This window comes from Gastrolobium bilobum, unplaced genomic scaffold (assembly GCF_033153095.1).
Source record: "Gastrolobium bilobum isolate Gb01-03AN ecotype WA unplaced genomic scaffold, APGP_CSIRO_Gbil_v1 utg2182, whole genome shotgun sequence".
NCBI lineage: Eukaryota > Viridiplantae > Streptophyta > Magnoliopsida > Fabales > Fabaceae > Gastrolobium > Gastrolobium bilobum.
This window is the reverse complement of record NW_026899651.1, coordinates 5,661-21,496: the sequence shown is the minus strand read 5'-3', so window position 1 is coordinate 21,496 and position 15,836 is coordinate 5,661. Positions and strand designations below refer to the sequence as shown.

General features: G+C 30.6%; 1 protein-coding gene across 1 annotated transcript; it reads left to right on the top strand.

Annotated features, from left to right (window-relative positions):
- The first annotated feature begins 6,506 nt into the window (after positions 1-6,506).
- Positions 6,507-8,885, top strand: LOC133292235 (homeobox-leucine zipper protein HAT5-like). Its single transcript, XM_061490626.1, has 3 exons — positions 6,507-6,990; positions 7,102-7,505; positions 8,035-8,885. The coding sequence occupies exons 1-3, from the start codon at positions 6,849-6,851 to the stop codon at positions 8,482-8,484; spliced, it is 996 nt and encodes a 331-aa protein (XP_061346610.1). The 5' UTR covers positions 6,507-6,848; the 3' UTR covers positions 8,485-8,885.
- The last annotated feature ends 6,951 nt before the right edge of the window (positions 8,886-15,836 follow it).

Here is a 15,836-nt window from a genome sequence, read left to right as displayed (position 1 = left end):
CTACAAGAACAATTCATAGAGGGCATTAAGCAAAGACACATGCATTCAATATAAAAAGGGAAAGTTACATTAAAGATTAATTCAGAAACATAAAGATTCGATTTGGTTCCATCTAGCTCTAACTATAAAAAAAATCTAGCTTAATATGATGAAATTAAGAACACAAAAAAATAAGAAAGCTTCACAAAACTCCATTGATGTGATGGCGCGGTGAATCTTCAAGGTTTCTAACGTAATCTCCACTCCAACCCGTCTCCGGCTCTAAAAGCATGAAAAACTCACTCCTCCGATGAAAACTACTCCTCTGGTGTCAAGTTATGTCAAAGTCTCATGAAGAAGAGCTTAAATAAGTGTAGGAATCTTTGTTTTAGGTGAAAACCACGTAATGGGCCTTAATTGGGTTGCTATTGGGCGTTAACCGGGCTGGAACGCGATAAAATGTGCTATTTTGACAACAAAAATATGGTTTCATATTTTGCCATAACTTGCGCTATACTCGTCCAATTGATATGATCTTGCTCTCGTTAGAAAGATGAAAGAGATCTACAACTTCTATGAAAACACGATATTCAAATCCATCATCTTGGATACAAAACTTGGCCGAAAGACAGCTTTAGGGAGATTTTCACTAAATGGTTGCTCCTTATTTATCACTTTAAGTCCTTCAGGCTTAATCATTGCTCCAATGCTCTAATTCAACTCAATTGTCCTACAAAACAAGTAAAAATCATTCACATAAGTCAATAATTCAAACTCCATGCTTTTTAGCCAAATAACTCTAAGTTTTCATCATTTTGACTAAATATAATAGTGATTTTAGTCCTTAAAAAATGATAAACTATGGGTTTATCAACCTGCCCTGAATAGAATTGTCTCCCGTGAAAAATATATATGGTTTATCCAAACAAAAATGTGAGGCATCCTTTAGCTTTATAGTTTCAACAATTGTTTAACACCACAAATTATTATTATTATTGTGTGTGTATTGTGTTTGGCTATGAATTGCGTGTATTTTGGTGGGAATTTGTGACTTTTCATGTCCCGGAGTTTGAGCAATTTGAATTGTATAACGTATTCAATATTTTGATATAGTAGCTTTAAAAAAAAAATTGATATAGTGATAACAAGGTTAGTAATAGTAATTATGTAAGAATGATATTTACTTTATAATTTGATTTTAATAAAACTTTTTAATTTGTTCTAGCACTATAAATTAAGTTTAATATTTCTTCTGTAAATTGGAGATAATTTTATCTCCTACGCATATAAAGTTGATAGAGTTCATTTTCTCTCTTCTCATTAAAGAACTCATTCACTTTTATGTACCTATAAAAAATAAAATTAACTCCACTTATAAGAAAAATTTTAAACCTCTATAAATTATGGGGATTAAATTTCTCCTGTTACATAAAGAAATCTAATCTCCAACTAACCCATTACAAACGAGAAGAAAGAAAAATATGGAGTGAGAGAAAATTAATGGTGGAGCCAACATGTAATTTTGAGTCAATAGGAAATGGTCTTGTCATTCCTGCAACATAAGCAAATTCCCCCCCATAAATTATTGATGTAACTTAGTTAAATTTAACAAAGACAAATTTTTAATTAAGCCTTATATTTCAACATAGTTTCATTAATAATTTGTGTGGTTTACGAAAAAATAACATTATTGTTTTTGGTAAACAAAAATAATATCAGTAGTGTGTGATTTCTTTCTTGATAGATTTATTGTTTATTATTGAATTTGGAAATGTTCTTAGACTTTTATTTTAATTTTTAATATATATTTAAAAAAGTTGGGATACACTAAGAAAGTAAGACAAACAGAAAAAGAAGCAAAATATGCTAGCTATAGTACATATGTGGAATTCGTCCTCCCACATCATCATTTTGAAAGAGAATATTAGAAAATAATATAAATTATTAACAAAATTCTCATATAATATATTAAAGTTTTGGGTTGAAATAATTTTTTATATGGTATCAGAGCTTTAATGACCATAAAATCACAAGTTCGACCACTTTATAATGAAATTAAAATAAGTACAAGATAAACAAAAAATTGAACCTGTATAATACCCACTCTTAAAGCCCAAATGCCTCTTGCGTAAAGGAGATATGTTAAAAAATAATACAAACTGTTGAAAGGCCCTCACCCAACACTTGAAAATTTTGGGTTAAAATAATTCTTCACATACACCACGAGGAGCATCCCAGGTCTTCATTTCCCAGCTTTGGTTAAAAAAATAACTTCTCTTCTTACATTCCAATGCTACTTTCTTTTCTTTTTATCTGCTACTCTTTGTTAATAAGAGCATGAGCCATAGCGAACAAAACTTTGATGTATAAGATGTATACAATTAAATATAATTTTTTTCCAAAATGAGAAAAAATTTCAATGCAGCGGGAATACAAATTTTCAAAAGTGGTAAAAAAAATCAAATATGAAAAAAATATACCCAATTAAATACATTTAATGCACCAAAGTTTTGTTCCCACGGAGTCACGGAATGAGATTCTTTTTTATGGATTACTGAGGAATTTTGTTGGGCCAACTTATGTTGACTTACTAAGCCTTGATACATTTAGTCTTTACAAACCAAATAAGTGACACTGCATGAGTCAAGTTGTGCCTTTCTTAATGTTTCTAATGGCAGCCCAAAGCGATTTATTCTCCTTCATCTTGTTTAGAGATTCACATGTTCAAAAATGAAATAAGAATCAAAAGTCTTTGGTGATGACTGATGAATACTAAAACGAAAATAAAGGTGTATATATGAAGAGTTAAAACAATATTTTACTCTTGATTAGATAAGTATTGCAGTATATAGTAATGAAATTGAAGTGAATGGTGGATCCACGGGCCGTGAAGGTGGCCCAACAAGACGTGTTGAAGTGTAGACGATAGTGATGGAAGCGGAAACAGAGGAGAGCAGGTGAGGAAAAGGTCAGCGTAGAAGAAGAAAAGTATTTTCGTACAATATGTCATTGTATTCCATATTTGTTTATTTACAGAGAGATACAAAATAAATAATTTAGTTTATCCAACACTTTAATATTTTGGGTTGAAATGGTTCTTATCACAGTATCAGAGAAGGTCACAAGTTCGATTCTCGCTTAAAAAAAGCATAAGATTTACTAAAAAATGAACTTGTGTCATACCAGGTGATGTGTCATCTAACACATTAAAGTTTTGGCTTGAAATGGTTCTTGTAATATACTTCTCCTTTCTACCTCTAAAGTCATGTTAATTAAAATAAATCTTTCTTTTGATTTTGTTTTTGTCCATTTCCTCTCGCCTAAGAAAGCGACTGATTACACACACAATTCAGGAATTCTTCGTTTTACGGCTTCATTGTTATATATATTAACAATTTCGTAGTTTTGGGATAAGTTAAGCTTCATATCATATAATTACCACCACTTCAACTTATTATGAACTTACATATTTATTTTATTTGGCATAGTAATTTTTTATTTGATTCACATAATTATTTCTCTTAAAAGCATATAAAACAAAGTCAACATTAATAATACTTTAGGAGATACCACTAACTAATTGTGATACAATGTTCTGAATAACAAAATTTTCTTGCAATAAAAGAGAAAGTAGAAAAGAGAATATAGTCTATCAAAAAAAAAAAAAAAAGAGAATATAAAATAGGAAAGGAAAATTCTCTCGAACAAGGGATGGAGGAAGCTGCTTCTGAAATCACTTCATATAAAAAAAAAATTATTGATTTCGCAGTAACAACAAACAGAAGATTACGGTCATATAAAATCAATATTAGTGTATTGTTATTTTCTTAGTAACTAATCCAAGTCCTCACGAAAGAATGCCATTTGTTTGTCCGCCATGTCCCTTTACGTTGTTGTTGCTGTTGTTTTCTTGCTTATCTTTATCACTTATAGTCTTATACATGGTTTTTCTTGCTTACTTTCCTTTTCCAAATTTTGATTGTGCTCTTTTATAATATATTTCATTCATGTCTCATTTGATGGTCTTTCCATGGGATGACTTAATTAGCGAGTAACTTTCTACTAGCACAAAAGAAATCACTGCCTCATGCTAAATTAAGTTAATCTTTAACTTCGACTAAATAGTTAAATTAATTTTTAAAGATATTATGTAGATTTGTAAAGAACTAATTCATTCTACCAAAAAAAAAAAAAACAACTAGTTCAACTAAAAAGTTTAAACTTGTAAGTGATGGGCTTTCAATGATTTTATATTACATTTCTCTAATAAGATTATAAAGATAAAATTTATTTTTGAGGTTGTTGAATATTTATTTTGTCTACCAAATTTTATCCCCATGTTAACTATGGAATGTTTAGTCAAAAAGTTGCGTTGCAATTTTTTTTTTTGTCAAAAATATTGAAGAAATCATTTTAATCAAAATATTTGACGGAAATATACTCCAATAAAAGTTTTTCGACGAAAAATAAATTTTGTCAAAATTTTTGTTAGATATCTTTTTTGACATATTTTTTTTCCATCAAAACTTTCGACGGATTTTTTTCCGTTAAAAATATTGAAGAAATCATTTTAGTTAAAAGTTTCCACGAAAAATAAATTATGTCAAAAATTTTATTAGTTATCTTTTTCGACATTTTTTTTTCTATTGAAATTTTTGACAAAAATATTTTTCGTTGAAATTTTTGACTAAAATATTTTTCGTCGAAATTTTTAACAAAATTCTTGTAGAAATTCCATTGCAAAATGTGACGGAACTTTTTGACGGAAGTATTTTTCATCAAAAATTTTTATGGAATTCATTAAATAAATATTTTATATTATAACTTTACTTTTTGATAGAAGAGTTATATTTTTTACGGATTATTTTCCATTGAAAATTTCACCCGAAAAATATGTTTTTGACAGAATTTTTATTGTTTGCAATAGTAAGTTTCCGTTGAAAATATGGTATTTTCTAGTAGTGGAGGGACAATAGTGTTTCTTGGTGGACGAATTTTGATCGCTCTTGGTGGTATGTAAGGGAGTAAGGACATATAAGTAATTTTTTATATTTACCTCCCATATCCCTCAAATTGGAAGAATTTTTATTTTAAGAATTTTGAAAGATTTTACAATAATCTTCAATTCCTTTTTTCCAATTTTTTAAAAACTCATAAATAAAAGAAAAGATCCTTCTCCTTCCTTCTCTTTTCCTCCTGAGAGTGACTCCCAAACACACCTTAGAGTAATTTCTACCTCATAAGACTAATGTAACAAATATTTTAAGGACTAACTTGACTATTCACTCTCTTACATTTTATAGTAAAAAATTTCACATAAAAATAAAAAAGTCAAAGGTAACCCTTTATCCTGTGATAACTTTTCCCTGGTCTCACGTTCCTTCTCCAAATTTCCAGTTGTAAATTCAGCTCCCTTACTATATTAAAAAATAAAAAAATAAAAAAAATCTCTTAATAAAAATATCGTTTGCTAAAAGGCCATCTGCAAATAAGGGTTGGCATAGTTGATTAATAAAATCTTTCGCCCATGTTAACAATGGCGGTTTGTGTTTAATTTTCAATTCTTTCTCTTTAGTTGGCTTTAAATCTTCATAAAAGTTGGTGGTGTTTGGAGATTTTGTAACGAGTGTGTCTCTCCTAATCTATGTTTTTTATTTGTAAATAGTAAGATTGTGGAATTTGTTGTAACAAAAATAAATTCTGAAAAATAAAGAAAGGATTTGATGTTTGTCATTTTAAATGACATAAGTTATATCATTTTAGGAGATAGATAGACACAGAAAAGTGAAAATCATGAGAGAGAGAAAGTGTGTGGTTTTTTTAAATTTTAAAATTTAAATAAAAAAATTTTCTGTCTATCTCTCATTTAAAATGACATAACTTTATGTTATTTAAAATGACAAACACTCTTTCCATAAACAAATATCTAGAGAAGAGAAAGAGATTCAAACTCGAAACCAAATTAATAGGTCTGTTAGATCATAGAAAAATTCTTTCATGTGTAATTAATATAAGGGATTTGTATTTGTCATTCAACATGACACAACAAATTTTCCTACACATAACATTTTGTGGGGTCCATACTTTTTGAAAAAAAAGAAAAAATTACTGCACGCAAAACGAATCTATATAACATTACACAATCAATTTTACGTAATTCTTATAAAACGTTAATATAATCATGTTATTTGAAACAATCATAATCATATAAAGCTGAATCGATAATCACGAGTCTATAAAGATGATTCACGTATATTAATTAAAATATGTGAGAGCCATTTCACTCCGAACATGTGTTATTATCTTAAAAAACACAAAAATAATAATAAGTGAAAACCTTTCTCTCGTATTCACGTGGTCTCATCTACCCATTCATATGAGAGAATAATATCAGAAGCAATGGTTGGTAAGAAATACCAACTAAACCCATTAACATTACATCACATAGTGATACACTGAAAGGGCATCATTGTAAGAAGACATTCCAATACCAGTTAAACAAGTTTATTATAAACCCAAGGGAGTCTCTTCTTCTCAGAAATCCAAAGAGAAATAGAGCCACTGGTTCTCTGTGTGCATCTCTGTATTTCTCTCTGTCTCTTTGTCAGTGTCTGTATCCATCTCTTAATTTCTTGATTAATCTCTCTTTCAATAGAGGTGTTAGAATTGGCTCTCCCTTATTCATCTTCTTCTGAGTGATGGGTATGCCCTGCCGCTGTTCCCACACCTCCCACATCACCGAGATCATTATCACCAGCTTCTTTCGCCATAAATCTTAGAAACTGAATTCGAATCAATTCAAGCTCAACCTTTAACCTGCTTTGATGACTACTTAACTAGTTGGTCGGAGTTTTAATTAGCTTCGTGACATGGCGGGTGGGAGGGTCTTCACCACTTCTCATGCTAATATTTCCAACATGAATAATAATTGTTTGCTTCAGAATCAAACTGGTCGTGCCACTTCTGAACCTCTTGATTCTCTTTTCCTTTCTACTTCTGCTCCTTTCCTCGGTCAGTATACTCTCTCTTTTCAATTTTTCTTATAACTAATTCTGTTTACTCTGCTGATCAATGGATTTTTTGAGTCTTGTAATTAACTAGTAGATGATGTTTTTTGTTCAGGTTCAAGATCCATGGTGAGTTTTGAAGATGTTCAAGGAGGGAAGCGGTGTAATAATAATAGGTCTTTCTTCCAAGCGTTTGAAATGGATGAAAATGGTGATGATGGGATGGACGAATTATACTTTCATCAAGCGGAGAAGAAGCGGCGTCTCTCAGCTGAACAAGTTCAGTTTCTTGAGAAAAGCTTCGATGAGGAGAACAAGCTCGAACCCGAGAGGAAAACCAAGCTAGCCAAGGACCTTGGTTTGCAGCCACGACAAGTTGCTATTTGGTTTCAGAACCGCCGAGCAAGGTGGAAGACAAAACAGCTTGAGAAGGATTATGAAGAACTGCATGATAACTATGAGAGTCTTAAGACCAACTATGACAACCTCCTCAAGGAGACAGACAAGTTAAAAGCTGAGGTAAATTAATTAATGGGTTTATCATCTATCATTTAACATGACCACAAAAATTTTCCTACACACACAACATTTTGTGGGGCCCGCAGCAAAAAAAAAATAAATTTCGGCACGCAAAACGAATCTCTATAACATAACACAATCACTTTTCCTACAACATAACTCTTATAAAACCCTTAATTAATTAATGCCACTTCTTCATCTATGTTGAATTCTATATTAACACACAACTCGTAGCATATAGTTTTTTTTTTTGTTGATTTGATTCTTTACATAATGATATTAAAGTTTTGGTGTCACAGATTCAATCCTTATCGTTTCTATTTAATTAATAATTAATTAAGTCTTGTGAAATTTCTTAGCACGTATTGATGAGTCCGTGTATTATCCATTTTTCAAATTTAGTAGCTTCTCATGTGAGTGATATGTCAGAGATATATAAAATCATTATTCTATATTCATCTATCCATCAATTTAAATCTTTGGGTTGAATTGATTCTTTATATGGCGTGTGATCTTTCTTTCAATTCAGGTAGCGAACCTCACTGAAAAGGTGATTGCAAGAGAGAAACAAGGGGGGAACTTTAAACAGGGTGAAAGTGAAACAAACGAATTGCAGGAAGCACCCCAAAAGCCTTTACTTGATTCAGTTTCGGAGGGTGAAGGATCCAAAGTCTCTGTTGGGGGTTGTAAACAGGAAGATATTAGTTCAGCAAGGAGTGACATTTTGGATTCTGATAGCCCTCATTACACGGATGGTGTTCACTCTGCAGTGTTAGAGCCAGGTGATTCTTCTTATGTATTTGAACATGATCAATCAGACCAATCACAGGATGAAGAAGACAACTTGAGCGAGACCCTTTTGCCTTCATACATCTTTGCAAAACTTGAAGATGTGGATTACTCCGACCAGCCAGAAAGTTCGTGTAATTTTGGATTTCCGGAGGAAGATCATCATGCCCTTTGGGAATGGTCTTTCTGACTTTTCTTCCCTATATATAAGACATGTGTGAATGTGTGTGTGTCTCTTCCATGTATGTTTAGTATTTGCCATTTTTGTTAAGACTTTAAAAATGGGTGATTGCTTGTGTGCGTAATCACTAATATGTCTGAGCAATGGCACCCTCTACCCGAAATGGCTATGGCTTTATTAGGATTGAAATTGGCGGTTTTCGCCCCCACTTTGTTTCATTGTAATGAAACTTTTGGTTCACATGTAATTAAATAATGTACTCTAGTTGAGAATGTAATTCTGGATTTAATTTCACAATGAACTTCAAATAGGAAACTAGATGAAACGGGGGGAAAAAAGAAAAGAAAAGAGAGATCATGGATTGCATGGCATGCGAGGTCAATTACTGAACCTGGTAGAGTGGCAAAGGTTGATACCTTGTAGTTACTATAATTGTTCTTTACTTGGGTCTTATGGACTTGTGGGTCCCTGTTGTTTCGATTGGTAAGCAGCACTGCATGACAAAATTGACTTTCTCCTGGATTTCCTAGTTGGATATAGGAAAAAAAAAAAAATTAATACTTTTTAATAAATTAATTATGCATTTATTACAGTTTTAAAAATAATTACACATTTATTGTACAATGCGACGCCCTTTTGGGCATCACATAAGACGCCCCCTTCACGCGTCACACCCTAAGGGGAGACGCCTCAATGGGGCGTCACACTTGAGCCCTATATATACCTCCATTTTTACCATTTTACTTCTCACTCTTACCATTTCACCTCTCTCTAACCACGGATTGTGCTCCCGACCGAACGCGGAAATTTTCGTAGCAAAGCTCTGCCAACTTAGGTAAATTCGTAATACTTGCTATGTATACGTTTAAATTGCGGTGCTACCTTGCGAACATGTTAAGATTTATCCTATATTAGAGACTTAGAACATAAGGATAGTCACTTAGAAATTTTGTACCATGCTATGAATGTTGTAATGATTTAGTAATTTTTTGTTACATAGTTATTATTATTAATATTTAATTATGCATTGGGGTTTAGCGTATTAATTAGTGATTTAAAAAATAGTGATAGTGACTTCATAAATTGTGTATGATGTTATTAATGCGAGAGTGTATTAATAATTTTGTAGTCACTTAGGCGTTATTATTAGTACATATTTATGAAATTAACATAATACTTAGGGTTATGTATTATGTTAGTATGATTTAATTTGTATCCGAAGTTTTATTATTATTTAATTACAAATAAATTACTGTACTACGTATTAATATTATTACATTAATTACGATTGTAGTAAAAACGGAGGGTTTATGCTTAATACTTTTTATAATAAATTAGGGCATTGCTTAATTAATTTGTACATAAAATGTGTTGTTACATGTCATTAATTTCAAATGGTGATTCATCTCCATTTGGACATTTTTTTGTTGCAAATTCGTGGTTCACAAATAACTTGTCACCCAGTTGCCACAGATCTTGTATTGAACCCGATCCTGAAACTGTACCATCAGTGCATGATTCTTGTTCTCTCCGATAACTCCAATCAATGTACGAATAATACGGAATTCCATCCCTAGAAGGAATAACAACTTCGTCACCTGCATCTGATAATTAAAACTTTTTAATACAAACTTCCTAAATCAGGTATCAAATCAAGTATATACAAATTATATCAATTACCTTCATGATGATTTCCTAATGGGGCAGACGCAACGTCATGCAATTGCGGCTTTTGCGCGACCACTGCTTCAAGGTATACTGGGATTTGAGACGCACCCTTCTCATCACCTTCATCTCCTTCTGAAGCACTAGCATCCTCCGCCAGAAGACGTTCTTCCATTGCGATATTTTCATCATCGTCGTCGTCATCTTCGTCATGCATTTCCCAGGTCGGATCATTTTCATCTCCCTCAAAATGTTACCAACTAGAGACGCATGAGCGACAGACGTTGATGGAAGACGGGGAGAATTTAAATCAACTGACCTCACCGGTAATGGAACATTCTCCGTTGTGGCGATGTCGACATACAACTCCAGAAAATTTGTCCTTGACTGGTTGAAAAATTCTTCCATTGTCATCTCCACCTCTTCATCGTCAACCACTTACAAACTAATGTATTTGTCACATTGCCATAACCTTGTCGTGATCTGAGTGATACATTGGTTGCCTTGAAGACTTAGCTTTTGCCGAATTCTTTGATGCAGTTCACCAATGGTTGCGTTGCGTTGAATACGTGTCGGCCTTTTTTCACCTTCAAACATGACACATCGTTGACCTTCTACCTTCCTTCCATTGTAATATAACAACACAACACGAACAGAATTAAGATGTGAACTCATTCTTAAATAGAATTAGAAATAAAATGAAAATACTAAATTAAAGATAAGGGATATATGATGTCAGAATTGTTGGTAGAGAAGAGATATGAAGAGTGAGAGAAGAGGTGTGAAAAGTGAATAGAGTGGTAGGGGAATATGTAGGGCCGCACTTGTGACGCTCCAATTGGGCGTCACATGTGACGCCACATTGAGGCTTCTCTCCTTAGGGTGTGACGCCTCAAAGGGGCGTCACATTGTGCAATAAATGTGTAAATTTTTCAAAAACTGTAATAAATGCATAAATACTTTATTAAAAAGCATTAAATTAATTTTTTGCCGTTGGATTTAATGTGTCTGCCGGAAAACAATTTTCCTACCTCCTTTTATTAGTGATTCATTGATATTTCATAATGTTTAATGTTTATCAAAATGATTTAAATATTAATTAAATAAATTAATAAAGTAAAAATTCATTTTAATGAATAATTAATTAAAATATTAATGTAATTTGATACGAAAATTCATAAAACATATGTTCATAAAAGTAAAATACGTATAGAAATTATACTAATCTCAATAAAAAGCATGGATTGGACAACTCTTGAGCTCTTGAATGGATGAGAATCACGGAATTCTTGCTGAAAATTTTGCGCCAGTGGTATATCAAAAAGATTTTTAAGTACCTTAGCATTTTAGTACATTTCTTTAAGCCAATGGATATTTTTTTATGGATTTAATGTTTTTAGAGTACATGTACATAATTTATCTACATTTGTTCCTAAAATAACGTTGTTTTGAGTTAAAAAATTTAAAAATTATAACGAAGAAGACTATTATAACTTTAAAATAAATTGTAATTACAAAAATTATTTTCGCTTCAAAACAACATCGTTTTGAACTTGATGTAAATAAATAATCTACATTGACGGTGGAAAAAGAGAATTTTTTTTTTCCAGTTATTTTTTTAATGAGATGAATAAAAATCATATATAAGTAAAAAAAACTCATATTTTCTTAAGCTCTATTTTTTAAAAAGATCCATAAATTTAAGATGCCTTTAATTCTATCAAAGTATGTCTGAAAAGGAGTGATAGAAAATAGAAATTGAAATTATTGGCAAAAGAGAACTGTTTACAACAAAATCAAAATAAAAATAACAAGAAATTATTTGAGGTTTTAATGTTTCTACAATTAATATAGATAACTTATTTATATTCATTCTAAAAAAGATATTATTTTGGATTGAAAAATTAAAAAAAAATAAAATGATAAAAATTATTATAATCTTAAAATAAATTATAATTACAAAATTATCTTAATTTTTATTTCAAAATAATATAGTTTATAATTCAATGCAAATAATTTATTTGCATTCACTGAAAGAAAAAGAAAAAAACCATTATTTGAAGTCAAAACTGGAAAATCGTCACGTTACTTCATTAGAAATATTATTTTCATATAGTACAATGAGAAAATTAGAATCATGAAAAAAAAATAGTACAATGTTCAAATATATTAAACAAAGCTATAAATCAAGGTTTTATAAATAAATAAAAAACTAAGAAAGAAATGTTATTGGCAAGATGATTAAAATTCTCTAAGCTTAATGTAAAAGATTAATATAACAATCTTTTATTCTTTTGTCTCTTGTATTCTCCCCAGTCTTTTTTTTTTTTTTTTTCGAGATCCCGTGCTTGTTTTTATTGTTAGGATTTCACATAAATTACACTTTTTTTCTTCTTTGTTTGAGGGTAATCCTAAATATATAACTATATTTTGTATTACTTGACTAAAGAATACCCGTATCTTTTAAAGAATGAAATGCCAAAAACAATCTCGATCAAAGTTACGGGGTCACTGATCATGATATAATTGATATTGATATTTACTGTCGTATTTGTACTAATACAGTAATACTCGTGCTTCGTGGCTGAGAATGCCAGTATTTTAGCGTCAACATGTTGTTCACTGCTGTGCTGGCGTTATTTATTAAAAGGAAGAAAGACACGTCATAAAATGTCATTTTAGAAGAGAGATAGACACAGAATAAATTTTTTTATTTAAATTTTAAATTAAAAAAAAATCATCCACTTTCTCTTTCCTATGATCTTCATTTTTTATGTCTATTTCTCTTTTAAAATAACATAACTTATGTCATTTAAAATGATAAACACGATACTTTTATTAAAATAGTATCAATTAAATTGAAGTTTCAAGGAAATTGCGTGAAGAAAGGTCCACTACCCATAAAGGTCCACTCACAAGAAGCCACTTGGCCTGCCTCCTCGAAACGCAAAGCGTCTTTTTCTCTGGATTTCCTACCAACCATGTCAACCCCACCTTAGAAGGGGCTTCACCAGATTTATACCACGTGTACGATCATGACGAAACCACGTTGCCATCAACGTACCCTTTTTTATTTTAACTCATTGTCTGGTCAAACAAAAAAAAAAAATGCAAAATCAAGATTGAAGAGAAACCACACCAAATGCCCACGCAAACTCCGTAGTGCTACATCATGCTGGGCCCAACTGAAGTTGACCTCTTCCGCAACGTGGCTTTTAATCAGCGATCATATGTAACCCCGCAATAAAAAATCTGTCATCATATCATATTTATTTGGATTTGGTGTTTGTTATTTAAATGAATAAATTATATCATTTTAAGAGAGAGATAGACACGAGGAATGAAAATCATGAGAGAGAAAGTGAATGGTTTTTGTTTTAATTTAAATTTTAAATAAAAATATAATTTTTGGTGTCTATCTTTCTCTTAAAATGACATAATTTTATATCATTTAAAATAGGGTTTGGTGTTTGTCATTTTAAATGACATAAGTTATGTCATTTTAGGAGAGAGAAGGAAATAGAAAAATGAAAATCATGAGAGAGAGAAAGTAGATGATTTTTTTAATTTAAAATTCAAATTTTCTGTGTTTTTATCTCTCTTAAAATAACATAACTTTCTGTTATTTAAAATGGCAAACACTTATCCCTTTAGAATAATAAACACTTTTCTCCATTTATAAATACTTTTCCACACCCTGAAGAATAGGACGATTAATAGTGTGAATTAGAAAATATATCTAATATAACAAAAGAAAATTTTATAAAATTTATAAAGTACTAAAATTCATTAAACATAATTTTGTTTGGAATAGGTTATATTTATAAATTTTTTATTTATAAATTATATTATGTATTTGTGAGAATGTATTTTTAACTGAGTCTGTTTTCAAAAATACAAACTTAAATTTGTATGAGTTTATAAATAAAAATTTTATAAATATAATATTTTAGAAAAGATACTCTTACGATTTTTTTGGATACAGATACTCATTTACTTTATCTAGTAGATGTTTCATTAAAAATTCATTAAATTTCATAGTGGATATTTTAAATAATTAGGTTTATGACACAAAGGCATACTACACTTTTTCTATAATGGTAAATGAAAACATTATTTATAAAAAAAATATTTGAAAAATATAATTTACTAAAATGGTGTGATACGCTAACATGTTCGTGTACATACGACATATCATGTGGCGTATGCATAATACCACTTGAAATTATGTGTCTTGTCGGAAAAAAATAATAATTAGTTCTGCTGTCAAGTGCCATATCTCCGTTGATAAGAAAGATGCTTGTCAAGATATTAGCATCTTTTGCTGTCACTTTAAAACATCAACTTTTTTTATTATAAATTCCAAACATTGTAAATGGATGATTGATTACATTGAAGACGGGTGTAATTATAGAAAATGCTGTAAATTGTAAAAAAAATTATGAATATTAGTAATGATTGACCTCTTCAATATGATATTAAAAAGCAGTCATCATATTTGTATTTTTTAATTAAAAATACAAGTCATCTATAAACTTTTTAATTATATTATCTACTAATTGATGTATATCAATTTGAACTCTAAAAAGTCTACAGCAGAGTACGGAATATCCACATATACTATGTTTGGTACAGTATACTAGGTTTGGCACAATGGATTTGGAGAAAACAGAAAGGAAACATTCGTGTATTTGGACTACATAATCTAGATGCACTTCTTTTCTCTTTAATTTCTTTTTAGCTAACATAACTTGATTACTTGTATATCTAACACGACCTTTTCATCAAATAATTCAGACGTGTACGAAATCACACTATCTTAGTGAATTACATTTTTCAAAAAAATTTATAAATACTTTTTATTTAAAATGTTGAAAAAAATGACTATAACAATTTTATACAATAAAAGATGGAATTAAAAATTCACCGTAAAAAAAACACGTGACAGGACGGAGGGTGAGGAGCAGCATCACCATCAGGGGCGTTGATTGGTGTGCGTTATTTGCGCTCGCTATTTGATTATTGTGCTATTTGATATACTCGAGTATATTAGTCGGTCAACGGTTAAACGGAATAAATTGATGTATAGTTTTAGAATAGGGGTAAAGTGGTGATTTTTAAATAAAAAAAGGGCAGCGTATTTGTGTTTTTTTAAAGGAAAGTATTAATATTTCTTGTAAAAGATCATTTTATTCTCTATATGCACAAAAGTATGTGGGTCCATTTTTTCTTTCTTCTCCTCATATGGATCCTATATACTTTTATGTGTGTGTAAGTAGGCTGATGGTTGAGCCAGGTTGGATTAGGAAAAATGAGTTAGTAACTCGAGTCAGCCCGATTCGTTTCAGTTCGAAAAAAATCGAGCCAACCCATCGGTCAAACAAGTTGGGTCGCGGGTTACGATTTTTTTTTAATATAAAAGTATAAAAATTAATGAAGGTAAAGTGGAAAGCTAAAACCTAAAATCTCAATTCCAAAGATACAAACAAAAATACTCTGCAGGTGCCAGTAAGTCCAAAATCGTGCATTAAGGACCTTTTTATAATATGTGTGCCAGTGGGAATGAGATGCCAACTGCGAATAAGTCTAAGTCCAAATGCAAAAGGAATTTTCTAAGATTTATCTGTATAATGTCTTTGTATTGAATGGATTAATAACTTAGGAAAAAAATTTAGAAGTTACACCATAATTGAAAT